This window comes from Seriola aureovittata, chromosome 23 (assembly GCF_021018895.1).
Source record: "Seriola aureovittata isolate HTS-2021-v1 ecotype China chromosome 23, ASM2101889v1, whole genome shotgun sequence".
NCBI classification, from domain to species: domain Eukaryota; kingdom Metazoa; phylum Chordata; class Actinopteri; order Carangiformes; family Carangidae; genus Seriola; species Seriola aureovittata.
Window position 1 is genome coordinate 4,983,640 of NC_079386.1, and position 22,273 is coordinate 5,005,912.

Genomic DNA, 22,273 nt, shown 5'->3' on the forward strand with positions numbered 1-22,273 from the left:
AGTGAATTAAATGATTAATTAGTAAAAATTTAAAGACAGAATAAATCCTTTTCATTCATCATTCACTCATGATGAATACAAGGAATTATATCATTTAAATTTCTTCGTTTTGGTAATTACAATTTTGATCAAGTATACAAATAAAGAAAAAGCACCAGAGTGCCCCCATGAGGTGGCAAAGCAGCGTAAACACTGCACTTCTACCAGACCCTGGTTTAAAACCTTCCTGTGTCAGTGAGCAAGAGACTAAATTCACATCAGCTAGTACTGCTGTTCTGTACCTCGCCCCTGACCTTTGACCTTTTTGCAGAGGAGACGGGGAAAAGACATTTCCTCTACGGGCATCTGTGACCTTGACCAAAAATTGCTTATGGGACTTTGTCTTCCTCTAATCACTTCTTTCCTTCCTCAAGGCCATGTTTACTGACTAATCATATAAGATTAAACAACAAAAGAAGAGTGGAATACAAGATCAAACACGTTTCTTTAAAGAAAATCTTTTTGTGTTTCAGGCTGTTTAATCATCTTGCCAGATAAACTGAGGTCACCGCAAATATTTGAAATATTTATGAAAGGTGTTATCATTAAATTAGATTAGGTGATTAGATTAGAAATTTCCATCATTCTCATGGGGTAAATGAGCTGTGGTGAAAGCGGACTGGAGAATATAAATAAGAAAAGAACAAACAGAAATCACTGAAGATAATACAAAAAAAAAAAAATTATTACAAAGACGCTTTAAATAGGAATGATGCAACTGATAAATAAAGATAAATGATGGGTCTAAGGAAGGCCGAGCCGGAGAAACGACTTTTTTCTTTGCCATTACTGGCAAATGTACAGCTGGGAGGAGGTACTTCATTTTCAGATCCTTTAAATAAGTGTTGTAATTATCTGCTTGTGTGTGCGTGGTTGCAGAGGGGAACACGTCTGCCACAGAGGCCCATGAAAGATTAATGCTGAGTAGCCACTGGAACACTGCCGCAGCCGAGGTGAGCCTTTGTTATTGCTACGGAGACGAAAAAAGGAAACACCTCTCCACCTTGGATACACTTTTTCTAACCGATGCTGCTGGAGAATATTCTTTGATCTGCGCTTGTGAAAGCAAATCATGAAGTTGTAACTGTCAGCTTTGTCTCCTTGAAAGTAGGTTTAGAATACTACCTACGTGAATACATCTTGCAAGAACGCCCCCCTGTGCTACAATTTTAAATCAACATAACACTGAAACGTTCTTAATTATTGAATTTGGCAAAGTGTTTGCAAACCATTCACTTAACGATGTAGTTCTTTTGTTTTCCTACAACATCCCCTCTGCCGTTACAGCAGCTGAAGCAGGATTAACCATAAAAGCATGTATGGTTATGTTTAGGCCTTTACAGTTTAGGTTAAGAAAAGATCATTGTCTAGGTTAAATACTGAAAAAGCCAACAGTGACTTGAACTGAAGAATTTTCACACACAAAAAAAAAAAAAAAACATGGCCACAGAACGTGATCCAGGCAGTAACAGCTGGTTGGAACAACACTTTTCTTTAAACTTTTTAACTCAGGCTGTTTTAGTTGAGTTGGGCAGAAACAAGCTATAGAAGCAGCTCGGCAATATCATCACTTTTTGTTTTTTTCAGTTCATATAGCTAACACGTTAGCAAACAGTTGCTTATTTCCCCTTCAGGGAATGATGCAGGAGGCCTGTTCCCTTGCACATGCTAACGGTTGCATAACAGGGTGTTAAGGCTCCGCGCTGCCGCTCTCTGAAGGCCTGAGGGCAACGAGTGCAAAACATGCCTTCCTCCTCTATTTCTGTTCCCCGTCTTCCTCTCCGTCTCTCACATATGCACAGAACAATAGCAGAGCAGGTAGTTTGAGTTGAGAGGGTACAAAAAAAAAGAAAAAGAAAAAAAATTCCTCCTCCTCTTCTTTGTCCTCCCTCCTTTCTCATCTCAGAGGGATTTTCTCAAACAGTTTTTGTCTTCCCTTCTCTCTCTCTCTCTCTCTCTCCCTGTGGTTTTTTCCCTTAGTGAAAATGGGTCACCTTTCTTCTGTCAGGAGAATGCCTGGGTAAGTATAACCTCTATATCCATGTGTGCATACAAGGTTTTTTTTTTTACTGTCTAGGGGGGTTCCAAGCCCTGGAAAAGTCATGTGCAAGGACCATTTTCTGGGGCTCATTAGGGGAAAAGTTTTTTTTCTGTTTTTTTTTTGTTTTTAGGTTGGGGCCAGAGTAGGGTTTAGAGTTAGGCTGAAATATGGATTGGGGCTATGTTTTAACATTTCAGCAGTTGCACTGACGGAGGTTTTTGTGATGAAAAAGCTTTAAAGGGAAATTCTGGTATTTTTAAAGCTGTGTTTTATTTACCATGATGGCCACTCCCACCATTTTCCCTTTGCCATCTCCCATTATAGAGAACTCAGAAACGTGACTGGTATAAAAATCATGCTATTTGTGTAAGTAATAAAAGTTTATTGCTGCAGATGAAATTGTAGCATTAGTTTGCTAGTTAGCTAACCTCTCCTGGTTAGCTCACACCCAACTGAGGCCCCTGTCGGCAAAGTCTTCTACTCTCGACTCCAGAAGAACTTCTCGTGCATCCCGATAACTGAGTGGGCCGTGTTCAAAGCCGCCATTGCGGTGGCAGCTGCTTGGAGTTGAGAGTCAGAAGGTTGTAGGTGTCTCAGAACCACTGGTGGACACAAGCAGTGAAGGAGGCCATGAAGCTGAAGAGGGAGGGCCTAGGGGGGTCTCCTGAAAAAGCAGATAGGTGAGGGATGGTTTGCAGCTGAGTGTGAAGCACCTGCGATGAGAGTCGGCATCTCCAAATCCGAGGCCACGGTACTCTGCTGTGAAAAGGTGGATTGCCACCCTTTGGGTTAGGATCGAGCTGCTGCCTCAAGTGAAGTACCTCGGGGTCCTGTTCACGAGTGAGGTTAAATATGGAGTGTACAACTGACAGGCAGATTGGTGCAGCATCAGCAGTAATGTGTGCAGAGGTAGCTGAGCCGGAAGGCAAAGCTTTCGATTTACCAGTCGATCTACATTCCAACCCTAATTCCTCTTTTCAAGCATCTGAAATGATCAAATGTAACTTTATTTGGAAAGCTTTAAGAGGCTTGTGCTACTTGCCTTGATTTATGTTGTTTTGCAATCTCTACAAGTTCAAAGCTGCAGTGAAAATGGCCACAGTTATAGGTATAAGACCCAAGTTGAAAAATACTGACATATCTCTTTAACCACAAGCAGAGATTTGAAACAGCGGCTCATAGATTGCACATTCCTTACTGGAATTCTTGTACAGTTTGATGGGACATTTTCCTCATCAAACATGAAGTAACAAACCTCAGGAGGCTGCAAGAACTCAGTCCAAACCAGACTTGCCAGCTACTTTATGTCATGTTATGTGATTTCTGGGCCGAGAAGGGCTTTGAACTTGAAGAGACAAGAATTCTGTCACATCTCGCTGCAGTTTGTGGTTGGCAAAGTGAGAAGCTGCCAGAATTAAGGACAGACATTAAGCAGCGTGCATGTTTGTGTCTCAGCAGGATGACTGGATACGCAGCAGAGGGATGACTTGTGCATATAAGTCTATGTGTTTTTTCCCAGGCTGATCTTCCATTGTAGCACCCGATAGAAACCTTGTATCTCCCCCCCTCCCCCGTCTCTGCCAGTGTGCTGCATGCAGGCAGCGTTGGATGGACTTTGAAGTGAGCGCGCTGATGCACTTCAAACAAGATCTCACATAGTTTGCCTGCGTGCCACGAGGAAACAGGCTGAAAAAAAGAAAAAAAAACCTTTTCTCTGCATCCTGATGGAGTGCACTCTGATCTATTCCTCTGTCTCTTCATCTACTCTTCCATCTAGCTCTCAAATCCGCTTCTCTCCGCACATCAATGCAAAACAACTCTCAGGAAGCGTCGCATGAGCCGTTTCATGAGTTGTAGCATACAAGTGCTGCTGTGACCGCGAGCGGGAAGCTGTTTGATGCACAGACGGTACGTACAGTTTGAGATGTTACCACCTCAGCCTTTCTCTGCCACTGCGTGAGCAAAGAGAAAAAACCAGGCTGGGGTGAAAACACTTAGTCTCAGATCGTCTCATATGACCTCATAGCGTCACTTGGTGCTGCTGTGTGTATCAGTCACAGCGTGCTTATGTGTCTGGGCTGCTTCTCAGGCGAATTCATTTATGATATTATACTGTAGTAATAAGACATGTATCTAAAGGAAAATGACATGATATGAACTTTGACTTTGTCCAATTCAGAAATGTAAATTCTCTTACATAACTTTTTCAAAGAGAGACTCGGAGCCTCCTCTCTTCTGATTGGCTCACTGACCTGTTGTTACTAGAGCTCCAGAGAGAAGCCTGAGAGAGAAGATGTAAAACGACAATGAGATGCTTTTTGGTTCTTAAACCATAAACACATCTTCTTATGAACATAAAATATGGGACCTTGAACTAGGTTATATAAAAAAACATTTAATCAACTCATCCTTTTAAGTTACCAGACTGAGCCTATGATTAAAGTTTCTGAAAGCGACAACGGCACAATTTAAGTTGACCAAACTTGATGGACCGAATTCTGTGTTTTTTCTATTCTCTTTCATCCCATTCTGATTAGTACATGATGCCTAATACTCAGTTTTTGTTTACCTTCAGTTATATTTGTATGACTCCAACATAAATAATTGGTTTTCAGTACTTTTTGTCACATGCAGCTCTGGGAAGAAATACAAAAACTAGAATCACTGTGATTTATATATTTTTAAGTCATAACAACGTATAACAGGTTTTTTTTTTTTTTTTTAAGTATATTTTTTTGGGCTTTTATGCCTTTAATGGACAGCACAGTGGAGAGTGACAGGAAACAGGGAGGCAGAGAGAGGGGGAATGACATGCAGCGAAAGGCCGTCCGATGCGGGATTCGAACCGGGGCCAACTACAGCGAGGACTGCAGCCTCTACACATGGGGCGCCCGCTCAAACCACTACGCCACACGACGCCCCTCGTATAACAGGTTTTACAGTGCAAAAAACTAAAGTTGGTATCTGCGAAGCTATAACTCCAGGATTTTTTAACCTGGGCCTTAGGATTAATACGGACGAAAATATTTGCAGTTGATCCACTACTGAGAAAAGAACAGTATAAATGGCAATTATACTTTAACCAGAGGTACTCAATGTTTTATATCAAGGACCCCTAAACTGACACAAACTAGACCACGGACCTTAATTGATAAGATCTTGTGATCCTTTGCTTTCTGATGTTTTATGACAGAAAGTGTTTGAAACCCATGAGCAAAGTAGTCAGACATGTCATTGTGTTACTAATTGATGGAATTATAGTGAAAATAAATGATTCACCTTTTTGCTGGGACCCCCAGGAACCACCTCTAGAACCCCTGGGGGTCTGCACATTTAGTGACGTAACACTCTTTAAATCCATTATTTATACATATCCATCAGTTTATCTGGTGTGTATTGTATTTCTGGACAGTGGCTATAAAGTCTATGCAAAATGCAGCAGATGAGACACAAATGCATTTTCATATGCCGCTTCTGCTTGATTTAGGTTTTGCAACAATTACAAAGCAACTTTATCATAATCGTTTGCATTGTTTGTAATACTACGCATATACTTGCAATTACCTTTTGCTGCTGCAGGGTGTAATGTGCAGCGTAGTGTGTGGTAAGTTACGGAACAGATTTCAACTCTAATATAAGAATCAATAAAGATGAAGAGGCCTATTTCTCTCTTCTTGAACTTTTAAGGGCGACATGAAGTCATGTGTCCGAGGCTATCAAAGATCAGTTACCCCCATTTCAGCAAACACTGCCACAACATCTGAAATGCATGTGTAGCTGTCACACATTGTACACAGTGTTTAACTAAGTACAAAACAAATACAAAGTCAGCAGTGGGGTGGCAGTTTTTCAACCGGGACTGCTGTAATGAAATCACAAATTAGATCTTTAAACAGCAACACTTTAGTGTATGTGCTGACCGTACCGAAGTGTAGAGGTAGCCCTCGCTGTTCATGGCAACATAGAGCCCTGTCTTGGTGCTCTGGATGGCCACTATCCTGAGCCCCACAGGAATCAAGTTGAACTGCACTGTGAAAAAAAAAAAAAAAAAACAGACAGGGAGGAGTGGTGTTAGAGCAATCATTCTTTCTCTTAAACCCTCACAGTGCTTCTTTGTGGCATAAAAAAAAACAATTGCTTTCGAGCTGTCTCCTATTTCATCCTCCCTGTTGTACAGTATATCTGTCAAAGGCGGGAATAGGAAGTGTGTGAAAAGGAGAGTGAGTGAAGGAAGGAGGGATTAGGTGAGGGAGATTTAAGAGGAATGAAGTCTGGGTGATGGTACACCAGAGGGCGGACAAACCCAGGAGTGACAGTACGGAGAATTCCCCTGCAGGAGAGGGAGAAAAAGAGAGAGAGAGAGAGAGAGAGAGAGAGAGAGAGAGAGAGAGAGAGAGACAGCATGGCTTAGCAGAGAGATTTAAGAATACAGTACATTAGAAAGTGACATCTCCTGAGCCTGCTTTGAATTCATTTCCTCCATCTCGACACAGTAAACAGCACTTTGTAATGCACTTCACTGAATCCCCTCCCGTGGAACCTTGGATTTCTTATGTGCATAGCTCTCCATATAAACTATCTTCAGCCTGGCCACTGGAGCAGCTCTCACACTGTGTATTTATGTGTGTGCGTGTTTGTGTGTCAGTGTGTGTTTAAGTCTGTCATCACAAGTGGGGGTTGCGTACACACCGTATGCTCTCGTAATTAGTTTCTGTTCATGCGTGCGTGTGTATAGCACTTCTGAACTTCTGTCTGTGTGATACATCCAATATGTATGTGTGCATGCGCGTGCACTTGTGCGTTTGTACGTGTTATACATCTCTGGAGTGTGTGCTTAGTGCGTCACCCAAAATAATGCTTTATAAGATGTGACAACTTGAGTGACACTGACAAAATGGCCTCTGGCTCCCAGCTGCTCTGTGGTCATGTTGTCATGATGACCAAATGCTACCATGATGATCAAAGTCCCCCGAGCGGATTCCACTGGGGAAGAGAGAGACAACTAAAAAAAGATGAGTTTCAAAAGATTTATTACACAGCTATTTTCAAAATGATGTCTGACTCATAACCACAACAAAACAACTTTTTTTTTTTTTTTTGGGGTGGTGGTGGTGGTGGGGGGGGGGGGGGGTGGAATAAACCGATGAAAAATAACATGTTAATTAGTGAGCTCCAGGGGTGCTAGTTGGCAGATTTATTTATTTAGCTTTGGGCAGGACCAAGCCAACATTATGCTAAGCTAAGCTAAGCTAACTGGCTGTAGCTTCAAATCTACTGATATGAGAGCAGCATCAATGTTTTCCTCTAATTCTGAGCAAGAAAGCAAAATTAATTTCCATACTCATGCTATTATATTTCTATATAGTACTGTACTACTTCAAGGTCAACTTACTAACCTCATCTGAGCTTTCAATCGAATCTCATGGGTTAATTAGGTGATTGAGTTCATATATTAGTTGAGTTGCTTATTTGTCATGGGCAACTCAGTAAAATCCTTCTGCTCATGAAGACCATACGACACAGTTAAAAGCTCTGGAAGAAGGGGGGTAAATGGCCCTTGATTTTTTTTTTTGCATCAATCCATGTTTTAGGTATATACTGTATATTTGACATTCTTATATGAGATCAATGTCTTGTTGTCAGAGGCTGTGGATAAAAACATGGCCCAAAGACAAATAATTGACTCAGCATCAAGTTCTGTGTTTTGTTTACCTTCAGTCATATTTGTATGACTCCAACATAAATAATTGGTTTTCAATACTTTTGGTAGACACATGCAGCCCTGGGAAGAAATACAAAAACTTGCATCACTGTGATTTTTATTTTTTCTGTGACAAATTACAAGTGTACATTATAAAGTGACAGCCTGGTTGTCAAGATGACTGATTTCTCAGAAGCATGTTTTAGATTCATGGAGCCATTAGTTGCTATTAGACAAATCAATTTCGAATCAGAGGTTCTGCTAACATAATGGATGGAAGTTAAGTCATATGTGATGTATGACGTAAGTCGTTATATGGCGATAGAAAGTCAGTGCTGGAGAAGTCAGCCTCCTCAAAAGTTTGGTTTTCTGTTTATTAGTGTAAACTCGGGCACTAATAAACTAGTTCAAAGATCAGGTGCCACAGGTTCTTCCACCCCCAGCTACATTTTGTAGTTTGGAAACGTGTGGTGCAAAAAAAAAAAAAAAAAATTCTACTTTTACCACCAATGTGAGTGTAGTCAGATTTTTACTATTTTTTCACATTAAGCAGGAGGGAAGTCCACAGTCCAAGAGTCAAGATAGTGATGTGTGTCCAGACTGAAGGTGCAAATGTTTGTAATGAAAAGTGCACATACATGTCCCCCTCCCCTCCCTTTCTCTCTCTCCCTCCCTCTCTATCCTCAGGGCCGTGCTTCTATTTGCTCGATCGATCACTGCATCTCAAACAGTCGGTTTCGCAAATGAACAAGGTGTCACCAAAGACCATGGCCAGGATGACAAATAGAGCAGGGAACACACACACACACACACACACACACACACACACACACACACACACACACACAGACAGACAGACAGACACACACACACACACACACACACACACACACACATCACCTCCCTGCTTCTAGCCCTCCTCTCTCCCTCCTCTCGCTCTGTTACATACACTAGTAGCTTGGCTGTGGTGATGATGACCCCATATAACCTGCTGCACATTCAGACACACACAGAGAGTACACCACCAGCGCACATACTGTACTGGCCTCAATAATGAAAAGAGGGTTTCTCATAGGCTTTCTTATCTCTGCATGTTGAAGTGGTGTGAATGCAGCTGTAGTAAGAGCGATACTAAAAAATACAAGAGTATGAGTGTAAGAAAGGATTAAACAGTGTGTTTATCTCAAGCCCCCAGGAAAAGCATTGTGAAGTGATTTTGGTGGCCAAACCGGGTTACTACAATTTCTATGTTCATCTCGTGATGGCACCAACATAATTTTTCCCCATACACAATCACTAGAAAGTCCCCAGTAGTTAAATAAATCCGGCCCATACTTGGGCCACATGCTTGTTTTCTTCTGGCCCAGTATACGCCCGGTTCCACGGCCCGAATCTGACAATTGTCAGATGCTACTTCCACATCTGGAACATTTCTGGCAAGCGCATGCACTCACAAGCACATACATGCACGTACATGCACATACATGCACACACACACAGAAAATGTTCTGGCTTTCAGCCAATACTAGAGGATAACAGCTGGAATCTGCCCAGATGTGGAAGTATATGGGCCAGACTCTGGGCCCAGCCATATGTTAAGCGGTTGTAAAATGGTAAATACATTTTTGTCACAAACTATACATACTAGATCAGAATGAAGGATATTGCATTATATTTAAAAATCCTTTCTTTTGTCATTTTGAAAGTGAAACCTACGATGTAAATATAAACAATAAGGCATACAGCTAACCCCTGTTTTGCTTATGCTAAGCTAATGTTAGACTGAAATATCAGTGTGATTTTACATTATTTCTGCTCATAATTTGCATTTTTTTCTATTTAAATATCTTCTACGTGAATTATCAACCGGTGATGATGCCATTTTACCTTGGAAATGTAGCTTTAGCCTCCATCTTTAAGCTTGATGTGGTATATGTAGCTATCACCTGTTCATTTTAGACCCTTTTACATGGCTATTGTTTTAAAACCAGTCAGCTTTAAACATGAGAGAGTTGGACAGTTTTCAACCGACTCATGAAGCTACTGTTAGCCTTATTAGCTAGCTCGCTACAGCTGCTTACAGTTGTCATTTCAGCCTGCAAAAATTGTCACCGGCTGAGAATGAGAGCTTAACTTTTATCTGCCTCTGTCTGTCATCAAGGACTCACTGTTTGGAAAATTACAGAGAATTTCAATGGTAACGTTGCCACTTTCACCAATGTAAACTGCATATGTAAAGTGTGAGACTGTGAAGCTTGACAGGCCCAGTAGCAATAAAGGCTTTTTTTTTTCATTCGTGCGTCTCATTCCCTCTCTCTCCCTCTCTGTGCATACAGTATATCTCTATTTATACAAAGAGTTTGAGTTTTTCCATTCCCATCCTCAGTCAAAAAGAGCTTTGCTTATCATATAGATCACATAACTTTCTGCCTGGATAATAGAGGCATGCCATCTTTCTTTAGTTTTCCCTTTTTATCCTCGTCCCTCTCTCTGTCCTTCTGTTTGACTCCTTTTTTTTTTTTTCCCTCTGCTGCTCAGAGTGAGCTGGGAGCCGCTAGATTAATCAAAAGTCTTTTGAGGGAGGGGAAAGGAGAAGAGGGGAGGGAAATGAAGGGGAGGGAGAAGGGTGTTGCCAAATCAATCCCACAAGTCAATTTGAGGCTCGAGATCGTCTGCACAATAAATAAACAAGGAGAAAGTGGAGATGGGGTGAGGGGAGGTGGGGTGGGGTGGGGGTGGTAGCAGGACACAAAGTTAAGCTGAGCAGAGGGCATCTGCAGGCCTGCACACTGCGCTGTCGCTCTGCAGTGTTGGGACTGTGCGGCCCAGTCGGTCTCCACTGGTATGAGAAGAGGATTACAGTCATCTGTGAGAAGTCACACAGAGTTTAGCTTCTGAACGGGCGCCACTCTTTATTCTGTCTCCTGTGTGAACGAGCTGACTGGATAAGAGCATTGTGATGCGATAGCTGCATAGGCATCTAAAATGGAAGTCAGGTGATGGAGGTAGTATAAAGAGGGACAAAGTCCACGAAGGGCTACACCTTTCGTAGGCTGCGCAGGTGAGCTCCGACAGGTGTTTGTGTGAGTGTACTGTGCGAGCCTCGTCATAGACCGCAATAGAGTGCAATTAGTAGATTACCCAATCCCATATTCCATACTTCATGTAATATTATAAGTACTACTAGTAACTGACACATACTGTTTTCATGCTTTTTGAATGAAGTGTGTGAACAGTAGAGATCTTTTAATTTAACCTCAGCCTTTATTCTCCTACCTTTTTCGTCAACCAGGCTGTCACAGACCCAACCCACTACTACCCCATCATCACCACGACCTCCGGGCTTTTCTGGATGTTCAACTAAGATCCATCATCCACCTGCCATGGCTTTCCTCCACCGCCACCAGTGTGTGGACTCCGGGGGTCCTGTCCTCTCTCCCATCTTCATATGAGCCTACACACTCAATAAAGATGCTTCAGATGGATAGAGTCTAATGTGTCTGTTGCTAACCTTGTTATATGGTTAAAACTTATCTCTTATATTTGTGAACTTTTTCTGTGGATATTTGCAGCATGCATACTTACTTTTGGTATATTTAATTTTGTAAAAAAATAAAAATAAAAATGTAGAAAATACACTATATATTTAGCTACAGTACACTACGTGTATATATGAGCATGGATTTTTAGAGGTACAGTAAATTTGTTTCATACAGAAATAATTAGCATCCAAAATGGTCAAGGCCTAAACTGCATGGCAAGGTCGAAAATGAAATTTTAATATTTATTTAATATTAAAATTTATATTAAAAATATTAAATACTTAAATCGACCTGATAAATAACCGACATCTTGAAACAGGACAGGCCACTGCGCTGGGATCAGGAAAATTACACTTGGAGAAAACAGCTTGATTTGCACTGGCTACAAATCTAACAGCCTGCGTCCATTCACACACTGTCATTTATGTTGCGCAAAAAAAAAAAAAAAAAGAGCTTTAAAGACTCAATAGTAGATTAAATGACTTGTCGCTGAGCTTCACGCCTGATTTCCCTGGTGGTCGATGGCTGTGACAACAACTACCTTCATTCTCCTGTTATTTAACTTCCACCTCTTCCCCCAGGCTTTCCTCTCCATAACTGATTTTCTCTGTGCCTTTATCTGTCTTCCTTTCACTCCATCTGTCTTTCCCCTTTTTCCTCTCTTCTCCTCTCTTTCCCCGGTGCTTTCTGTCTTTTCACCCCGTCTTGTCATGAATTAACAACGCTTTTCTTTTCTCACTGTGGGTTTGTTTTTTTTTTTATACATCTCTCCATTTTTCTTCCTTATTTGTTCCCTTTCAATTCCCTCGTCGCCTGCTGTCGTTCTCTCAGACTTCTGAAACCAATACTTTCCCATCGCCGTCCATTCATCTTTGTCCTATTTTGCCCTGCAGCCTTCTCTGTCTGTCTCTTCATCACTCACTCTTCTTGTCTTTGCTTCCCCTCTTTTGTATCCCCCATCCTCACTTCCCCTCGTTTGGTATTCCTCATGCTCTTCCTCTCATCCTCGCGAGCCCGATCTGCTCCTCTTTTACCTTTCCTCCTCATCTGGCTGAGACAGCTTTCGCATTTTTTTTTCTCTTTCTTCCTCCTTGAATGCTGCAGCTCTCACACAGAGCAAAGTTTCCCTCGTCCGCCTTTCAACTCTTTGAATTTTTTTCCCTCTGCCCTCTGCGAAGCGGCGTTATCGAGCACTGGGGGAAAGTTAGACAGAGAGACAGAGCAGACTTGTTCCAGAGCCCAGACAGAGATAAGTAAAATTTCCCCTCCGACAGTGGGAGATGGTAATTACAGTGGATAGTAGTCAGGGAATCAAGCTCCTCCTTATGGCTTTCCGATGTACACAGTGAGAGTCAATAGCTTTCATCTCTCTCTCTTTTCTCTTTGTCTGTCAAGCTGTCTGTCTCCTTGTCTCATTTCCTCCTCTCCAAAAAACAGAATTCAGAAAGAGCCCAAATCCAGTGACAACCACACCAGCAGCTCCATCCGTCATCTCTTAGTCACTACATTTATTCTCTCCTCGCTTTCTTTTATGAATTTTTTAATCTTCCTTCAGCTCTTTTGAGATCTGTTTCTATTATTACTCTTTCTTTAGTGACAGATTCTGTTACCTGTCGCGCTTTTGTTGCTCCTTCCGCTGTAGCTGTGGGATTCTTTCTAATGTCCCATTTTACTCTTGGATTAACCCCTGCATGGACACACAATCTCCCAGATTATGGCGTGAACATTTAAAAACCCTGAAAACCTATTTTCTCAATCCTCTTACCATGAGCTGCAGGATCCTACAAAATAATCTGGTAAAGTTTCAACTTTTTTTTTTTGGATTATTTCATATAAGCGATATATTGTCTGCTGCTTTCACTGGTTTGAAGTGGGTGGCGGGGGTGTGTGGGGGGGTTGGGGGGTCGGAAAAAGTCACACATTTCCCTGCACCATTTAGAGCCACTGGAGTTAGCTGTGAGATTGTTTGCTTTAGTTACCAGCACTGTCAATCAAATCTTTAAATAAATAATAACAAAGTCTAACTTAGTCATGAATACTTAATGTTATAGAGAAACACTTGAAAACAAGTTTCCAGGGCCTTTAAAGAAGTGACTCCCAACCCTGGAGTTGGGAGTTCTACAAGGGCGGAAATCTGACAGTTCTCTATTATAATTGTATGTTATTATAGGCCATTTATATTTTTTCAGATACTCCTCCAGTGTATCTTGTTTTTCTTTTAGGCTAATTCAGGCCTCCAAAAACTTCTCATGTAAAATGTGGGAAACAAACGTACCTCCACTCGGCTGCTTTGGTTTAAGAGGTCACATTTCCTATAAACTACTGGTGAATATCATGAATGTTGTGATATTGCCAGGAGGTGGACAAAGTACACTGCTCCACTGCTTGAATAAAAGGTATAGATACTCCTGGTCAAATATCTCTCCAATACAAGTCAAAGTTGTTCAGTTAAATTTTTACTTGAGGTAAAGTATTTAAGTGCTTCTTTTTAAAAAATACTTGAGTATTTACGTTTTCTTATGTCACCACATTGTTGTATTGTTCCACATTTACAGAACCTAATGACTCTGAAACAACCTGCTCAATGAACTGACTGTCTAAAGAAACTGTAGAATAAAAAGCTTGTACAATATGATACAAAGCTGATAGGAATGGCCATAAAAACACAATTAATTTAACAAAAGGAAAAAGGACGGCCATTGTTTTGGCATTTATTTTAATTATTTTTTTGGCAGTGATGAAGTTTGGTTGCACGGTAAACGCAGCATACGTTTAAAAGGAAAGGAGTCTTCCTTTATTTCTAAAATTTCAAACATGGACCTCATCTTTATCTAACACAGCCATCGGTAGGACACAACATGACTGACAGATGTTTTCAAAATAAAATAAAATTCATTCCTCTGACTAAAAGCTAAAAGCTTCAAAGTAACAAGAACTTCATAGAAATGCAGTGGAGTCAAAAGTACAATATTTGTCTTTTAAGTGTAGTCGAGTAAAAGTCATAAGTTTCCAAAAAATATACTTTAGTACAGTGCTTACTGTAACTGTCCACCCCTGGTTATTGCAATGTATTTTTGAGCATTTTGCAAATCATTCTTAGTGTGTTGGACTTCGATGAAGCTATTGATAGTACCAACAAAGACACCTTGGCACCCACAATTAACTATTTATGCCAGGCACATAAAGAAAAAGTCACATGCAGTGGCTTTAATAGTGCACACCATCACAGTTCACACTATGCATTTAATGCTGTGCAGACTTTTAGCCATGCTAGCAGCGTGACTCTAGGATGGCAAGGGTTGTCAACCGCTTTGGTCCGGACTGAAAACATCTCAACAACTCTTGGATGGAGTGTGATGAAATTTTGCAGACATTCATGGCCCTGACAGGATGTGTCACAATGACGTTGCTGATCCCCCCCCCCCCCCCCCCCCCCGACTTTTCCTCTGGTGCCACCGGCAGGTTGACGTTTGTGGTTCAGAGTGAAATGTCTCAGCAACTGTTCGACTGATGACTGTGCAATCATACATGGCCTTGTGACTAAAGGTGGTTTATCGGTGACAGGTTGGTTTCCTTTAAAATCACCATATTACCACATAACTGTAAATTTGAAAAGAGAAACCTATCTCAAGTATCTCAAGTAAATTTCATGTCTCTGAAGCTGTGTTTTACTATATAATGAGGTGAATGGAAACCTACAGCTGCCTGGAAGCTTGAGAAGTGCATTAAAGCCTAAAACTCTCAGTAAGCAGTAAAATAATAAGTGATTCCAGTGGCTACAATGTGCAAAAAACATCAGTATCGTCCTTTAATGGCTTTATCCTCTTCCACAACAACTAGATAATAAATCTCAACGCCCTCACCATACTCTTCTTTCCTTCCTTCATTCCTCTTCCAGCTTCATTACATAACAACCTGGAGGAGCCAAGAACGGGGGAAAAGAGAGGGGAGAAAGGAGCAGGGTGGGGGGGGGGGGGGTGGCAGCTCCTCTGACCTCCCACCAGAGGGGGGAGACACGGTGATCGAGGAGCCATCAGCTGTGTGCCAGCTGCTCCGGACTGGTCCCCATCGCTCCCTCACGCTCTCTCTCCCTTTTCTCTCCGTCATCGTCCTGTTTCTTCCCCTCCCTCTCACTTCCTCTCTCTTCCTCTGCCAAACCCGTCTTGTCTCGCTGGCTCAGTTCTCTCTGGCGTGTTCCACTGTGCCCTCTTTCTCTTCCTCTTCTACTCTCTGATCCTCCTATTCTGTTTCCATCCCTTTGTCGCGCTTCGCTTTAATATCCAGTCACTTCCAGCTTCCTGACAACTTCCTCTATCACCTAGTTATGGAAGCCCTGAGGGAACTTAGTAAAAAAAAAAAAAGAAAAAAAAAAGATAAAAGTATTGCACAGCCATACAAAAGCTACTCTTGTCACTTTTCTTTTCGCTACTTCCCCCGAGGGCTTCCGTACCTCCCTTCCATCTTTTGTCCCGGCATCAAGTCCTACCTTTCAGACACGAGAACCAGGAGGTGAATGCTGCTGGTCAAGGCCAGGCATGTCGGGAGGAGAGGGGACAAGAGGAGGGTCAGACATGTAAACCATTCACCCTTGTTCCTCCATGCTCCTTCCTGCCCCCATGGAAGTCATTACACCGGGTCACAGCAGTACTGTGCATGCCTGAAAAGGTGTGTTTGCAGGTGTGTGTGTGTTGGTGTGTTTATCTGAACGTGAAAAAGGGGGCGAAAACTAGCAAGTTCACCCGGGTGTTGTGTTCACATCAATACCGTTTGGGTGTCACCCGAGTGTGAATGCTGATTTCTTCCATTGCCAGGAAAAAGCCTGATGTTAGCGAGTCTTAGCTGGTTTTTTGACCAGTGGAAAAGGGGCTTAACACTAAAGTGTCCAGACAACCAGTCCATCAGGGTAAAGGCCTCAGACATGAATTGCACCGTTGCGCCCTTAATTATTTATTTCATTTGCAACTGATGTGGAGATGACGGGGAGTGGAAGGTGGTGACAGGTTCATGTAGCATGCAGGCCTCAGGATTCCCAGTCTGAGGAGTGGGACATCATAATACAGTGCTACAATGCAGTACTTGTTAGTGACAGAGATCCCTCCGACACAAATCTGCAGAGGAGCATCCTCACTGAAATTTTGCGTGCGTCCAGTTCAAACAAAGTAGTTCAGATAATCTCTCAAAACTGCTGAGTAGTTTACAACCTGTCAGATCATCTAACTGCTTGTATATACAACAAAGGAAATGACCCAAGTCTCAATGATCCTGTAAGACCTATTAGAAAAGAAAAGATGTGTGTCACCTATCAGGAGGAAAAGATGAGATAAAGAAGTCTGTTAATGAATATCAACTAAGGTGATAAGGGCAGTAAGGTGCGGCCTGGCTAATTACCTTCTGAGATGAGTTTTATCTCCTCTTATGACTGAGTCTGCAGAGCTTCAAGTCTTGATTCAGATCAAGAGCTACATTTCAGATACTTTGCTTCAGCCATCCAAAAGAAGTAAATGTGAAAGTAAGAAGCACTTTGTTGATAGAGTTGGTAGAAAACATGATCACTATTGGCTGTAAAAAAAAAAAACAAAAAAAAAAAACAGGAAGAGGAAGATTTAAGGGGGAAATTGGAGCTACAATTGAAATGGAGTGAAACTGAAAGCTGTCTGGTTCCAGGCCAGTTTGCATTATACAGTAAGTCTCTTCTCCCCAGGAGACTACTGAAGATAAGCCTGACAGTCCACACACACACACACACACACACACACACACACACACACACTTACCTCCAAAGAGGTACAGTACATGCTCACACAGCTATTTCTACCCTTTCAATATTCTGTGCAGCCAGGTGATTGTGCTGCTGATTGATACTCAGTTACAATGATGTCAATCACTCAACTATTCCCGCATGAATAAATAATCTGACTCAGATAAAAAAAAATAAAAATAAAAAAAAAAGTGCACAATTTATGAGTTTCACAGGACTTACCTGTCACTCCCCCCTCACACTGTCCCCTGAGAATACAAAGAGCCCGGGACGGTATTAAACCAGATCCTGGGATTGATGGAATTACAGTTGTTATAAACTGAACCGTAAGTCATACCCACACAAACACTTTGTGAGGTGACCCCACACTGACTGATGTCTAACACCCCGACACAACAGAAACGCTGTTACACAACAGCAGTCTTTACATCCATCTGGAAATGAGCCCTGTTCGCCTTCGGATTTTCCCTGCGGTATTATGTGATGAATATTTCAGATTGGACATGAGAATGTTTAAAGTTCAACGTGCGGCGATGTTTGCCTCGGTGTAGGTGTGCTGTTACATAAGAGGGAGAGGTGAGAGCGGGTCTAATCAGTTGTGGTGGAGCTTTCTGCAGCTGATGCGGGTTCTAATTTAACCAAACCAATGTGAACGGAGGGTCCATGAACCTGGTGCCATACTGGCTCTCTCACAAGTTTCCCTAACACAACTGCAAGTTTAGAATCAGCAGAAATAATCCAAAGTCTAAGTCACATAAAACATGCTGTTAAATTTTCTTTCCAGGACATATACCAAGGGAAAACCTCCTGATAAATACCTGAAGGTTAAATCCGGGTTTTTCTAACTTGGTAAAAGCGCTGCTGCCACATGTATTCTGACATCTTCATAAAATGCTGAAATACAAACTTTATAGAGGGAACCACAACTGCAAGTGAAGGTGTGATTATTTTCCTACTCTCTGTAGATTCTAAATCCAAAATTGTGCTAACTTCGTGTTTTCCGTCCAAACTGGTGTTTTGACAGAAAAAATGCTGTCTTGCCACATCAGGGATATCCTATAATACAATATTGATCTTCCTGGGAGGGTTGGAGGGAGTCCAGGGACTCTGGGGTTATCATGGGATATGATGTTTTTGGTCAGTAATCACCCAGGTGATGACCCCTCACACGGCGAGGTGTGTGTTTCTGTGCTTGCTATGGCCAAGATACAAATGTTCAACCACTGTTAAATCGAGGGGCAGTGGGAAAACCCATGCACATACATACATCTCTTAGCTACATGGCTAATACAGATGTCACTTTTACACTGAATTATATTATATGTGTGTATTTTTCTTTTTGTCATCATTATATTTTATACATTATATTACGATCACCATTTAAAATCAGATTATCACTAATCTGACAGACCGATTCAATGTAGAGACCATTTTGCAACATTAAAGCAGCTGTTGTGACCTTTTTCTCCAGGATCAAAGTGGGCAGCAGAAGACACCATTTAGCTCCAGTATAATAATGTGTATAGTGATTAAAGTATCCTGTAAAAAAAAATTCTATAGGAATCTCAATGTCGTGCTGACACCTAGTGCCTGAGATAAGCAGGGATGTTGGGAACATTAGAGCCAGGACAGGATTAGAAGCACTCACACCTATAGTATACCTAATACAGTCACACAGATGAGTTATTCATAGATACATGAGGCTTGTAACTTAAAGGTCAGAATGATTGTAAGCAAAACAATTAAAAACATGCATCTGAAAAGCTTGCGTCTGTGCCAGGGATCTGCTGTGATTTATTACGTAATGCGAACGCATCCCATTTAGCTGGCATTCGCCCAGTGCACCTCGCCAAGTCTGCATACATTTTCAGCCTGATTGATCCTAGTGTGAATCAAACCAGAAAGCATAGCGGTGTTGCTGTGCATTCATGTGCCGTTGAGACGTTCAGATATATGGCTGTCCTACCAGGAAGTCCCCCTTTAAATGTCCTCTGTCACAGAAGCAGGGTGAAATCCCAGTGTTGCGTGTACTGACTGAGCCACGAAAAACACACGCCTTCTTCGGACTAACTGAAAGCGTCTGTGTGTGTCTGACTGTTCACTTACAGAAGGAGCTGCTTTCGTCCTTTGTGCCTTCCATGGTGCCATCCGGCAGCATCTGGAGGTAGAAGCCGTGTCGGCAGTAGAGCCGCGTGACGATGCCCTTCAGCTGTGGCTCTGCAGAGCAAACACAGGGTTAAACACACGGTTAGCACCCGGGGACACACATACACACATGTTGGTGCACATATATTAATGCACACACCTGCCTATGAGCGTACACACTGACTAAACAACAGGCGGGTCTTGATATTTACACTGTGAGACAGTCAAACAGTGAAGTGTGTGCGCTTGCATGTGTGTGTGTGTGTGTGTGTGTGTGTGTCAGTGGCTTTCAGCAGGATTGATGGGACCTTGGTGTCTGCAAAAAAGAAGCATCTTTCGCAGACAGCTTCAAGTGAGGAAGGTAAGCTGTTCATTTTGTGTGTGTGTGTGTGTGTGTTTGCAGCAGCTGCCCGTCACACACAATGAGGTGAGCACTTCAAACGTGCAGAACAGTCTTAGAGCTAAAGGACTAAAGAGAACCTACCTAACAGTAGGTTTACACTTGTTTAAACCTTTATACTGCCTGATTTATATTTTACTTTGCTAACTCCTGAAATGTTCAGTTTAAAAGGGATCAGATTTTGTAGGGGGGCTTTTTATTTTTTGGTTAATTTCAAAAATATTAAGGCAAATTGTTATTTTCAATTCACAATTGAGCTGTCATTTTATTTTTCTTCTGGGGTATCTGGGATCAGTTTTATTTACATGTACAGTCGAAAATAAATAGACATGAGTTTAAAGGAGCTATTTTGCTATTGCTACATGGCCAATGTTAGCATTAACAGCTGTTTGTCTACCGGTCTTGTCAAGAGCTTCAGCCATTGTTGTGCTTACAATACAAGAGGTTTCAATACGCCCTCTGTGCAGCTACTACTTCACAGTAGCCTGGAGTCTACAGTGACTCGGTATCAGAAAGTGATCAGGCGGGCCCGCCAGAGCAGGGCTAGCTGGTTAGCATGCTAACTTCAGTGGTAGAAAAGAAGTGATGGAAATAGAAGCAAAACAAGAGGGTTGCTTGCCACCACTGGAGACAGCTCTTGGTGAGAAAAGGAATGAAGTTTGATGCTGAACTCACAAAGTTTCTTCTAGACTGGTACATAAACAGCTGTTAATGCTAACACTAGCTGTGTAGCTCCCTTACACTGTGTAGTTATCTCTGTTTCTTATTCGCTCTCTTGCATGTAAGATGGCAAAAGCTCAAGAAACAAACACGTTCATGCTGAAAGTTTAATGAACCATCTCCTCTCGTCTGTTTACCCCTCTCTCAAATACCAACTGTCGTCATTTACTCTGAAGCTTTCTGAAGCATCAGACTACTATTTGTTTCAGTGAGCCAATCAGGCATTTCCATCCGCCGCCGCCGCTCCACAGATAAGCTGACGTGTCTTTCTCTAACCTCGTGTTTGTGTTTCCTTTCTCAGGCTGCACACGCATGACTGTGGGGGCTCTTTCACTCCGAAGTGCTGAGGGAGACTAAATAGTGGATCAGAAGGAATGTCAGAATGCTGAAGTGTTTCCACAATCAAGTTTTAATGAGACGCATCAAATATGGATGAGGACAGAGAAGTACGGAGGCAGCTGGCAGTTGGCCCTCGGTTGACAGCAGGGGTATATGTGTGTGTGTGTGTGTGTGTGTGTGTGTGTGTGTGAGAAAGAGAGAGATAGAGAGAGAGAGAGAGAGAGAGAGAGAGAGAGAGAGAGAGAGAGAGAGAGACATGTACTGCAAAATATTCAGCCTGGCATTTACACTCATACAGAGACTTTAAATTGTCCCTGAAGTACGTGGAAAAAGATGATATAACACAAATAAATCTCTTTATGGAATTTTCTGAGTTTATCTTTCTGGGTATTTCAAACCCTTTTTAATATTTCAGTATGGGCTTTTTTTTTTTTTTTTTGTAATTATACTTAACACATTCTGTAATTCTACCACAACCACAATTTGCCTCAAAAGGATACTCCAACAATTTTGTATTTTCATTAGAGGGCTGATAAGAGATGGATGAAAATATCCAGATATCCAGACATTTAGGGCCAACACTTTTGGATCCTATGTTTCCCATAATGCAACCCAATTCTGTCTTTTGTTTTGGCAACATGGGCATAACAGGGCAACCTCATATTATTCCCCCTTGAGAGACTTCACACATCATTCAGAGATGGTTAACTCCAATTATCCCAGCACAGAAATGGAAATTCAGCCTAATTAACCCCATTTTTAATGTGTTACATTTGTGTAATACCAAGAACAAACTGTGTATAATTTTATTATTAATTGAATTATTTGTATTAGTGATGGTATTGGATTTTATTTGGATTAAAATTTCAGTGATGATGGAGATGATTGTTTTTCCTCTGGTTCATTAACACATCTGTAGCTTTTATGTTTTCGCCCAATGGGAGATACAGCAATTAGAAAGTCCCAATGAAAAACAACTTAGTGGCTAATGTGCACGTTTTTTTTTTTTTCCCCCTCCAATGAGCTGGTCAGTAGATGTAGATACTGGACTGAGATGTAGATGCTCGGTACAATGTGACAAGGGTTCGGTATGCCTCAAAAGAGCTACTTTGTGTAAGTGTTTTCCAAACACGTCAAAAGGTAAAAGTGTAAAGTCGGTCTGAACTGCCACACTCAAAGGGCGTGCTGTCACAGACTGTGGCAAGATGTGATGAATGTTCAAATAGGGATAATGGCAAACACTTTTCAACAGTCCTGCATGGTGTGTCATGCTGAAGCTCATTAGGGTTTGAGTTAAGCCTTGAAGTCTGTGAATTCGTCAAAGAAATACTAGTGCGTAATCCTCCCTTTCATGCTGACAGTGTGACCCAACATGTTTGGAAGCTTTTCATTGGAGGCTCGGGCCTCAGCAGCCAGATTGAGTATATGTAACTACTAAAAGATAAAAGCTCATGCATCCATCGCTGGCCGACTAGACGCGGAAGGTCAAATGTGGAGTGTGGTAATCTGTAATATCCTGAGTGTTAATCTCAAATTAAGCCTCAGACCACACACCAGGCCATGTGCTGCTTAACACATCTGCCACAGT

At 41.8% G+C, this 22,273-nt stretch overlaps 1 protein-coding gene across 3 annotated transcripts in view; it reads right to left on the reverse strand.

The window, feature by feature from the left end:
- fgf11a (fibroblast growth factor 11a) overlaps window positions 1–22,273 on the reverse strand; it is a 100,382-nt gene that overhangs the window by 28,078 nt on the left and 50,031 nt on the right. For all 3 annotated transcript variants that reach the window (XM_056369156.1, XM_056369155.1, XM_056369154.1), the window contains 2 exons: window positions 19,188–19,298; window positions 6,006–6,109 (listed from right to left, as the gene is read on the reverse strand). In XM_056369156.1, coding sequence (XP_056225131.1) covers window positions 6,006–6,109; window positions 19,188–19,298 — 215 coding nt within the window. The remainder of the gene's footprint in view (window positions 1–6,005; window positions 6,110–19,187; window positions 19,299–22,273) is intronic.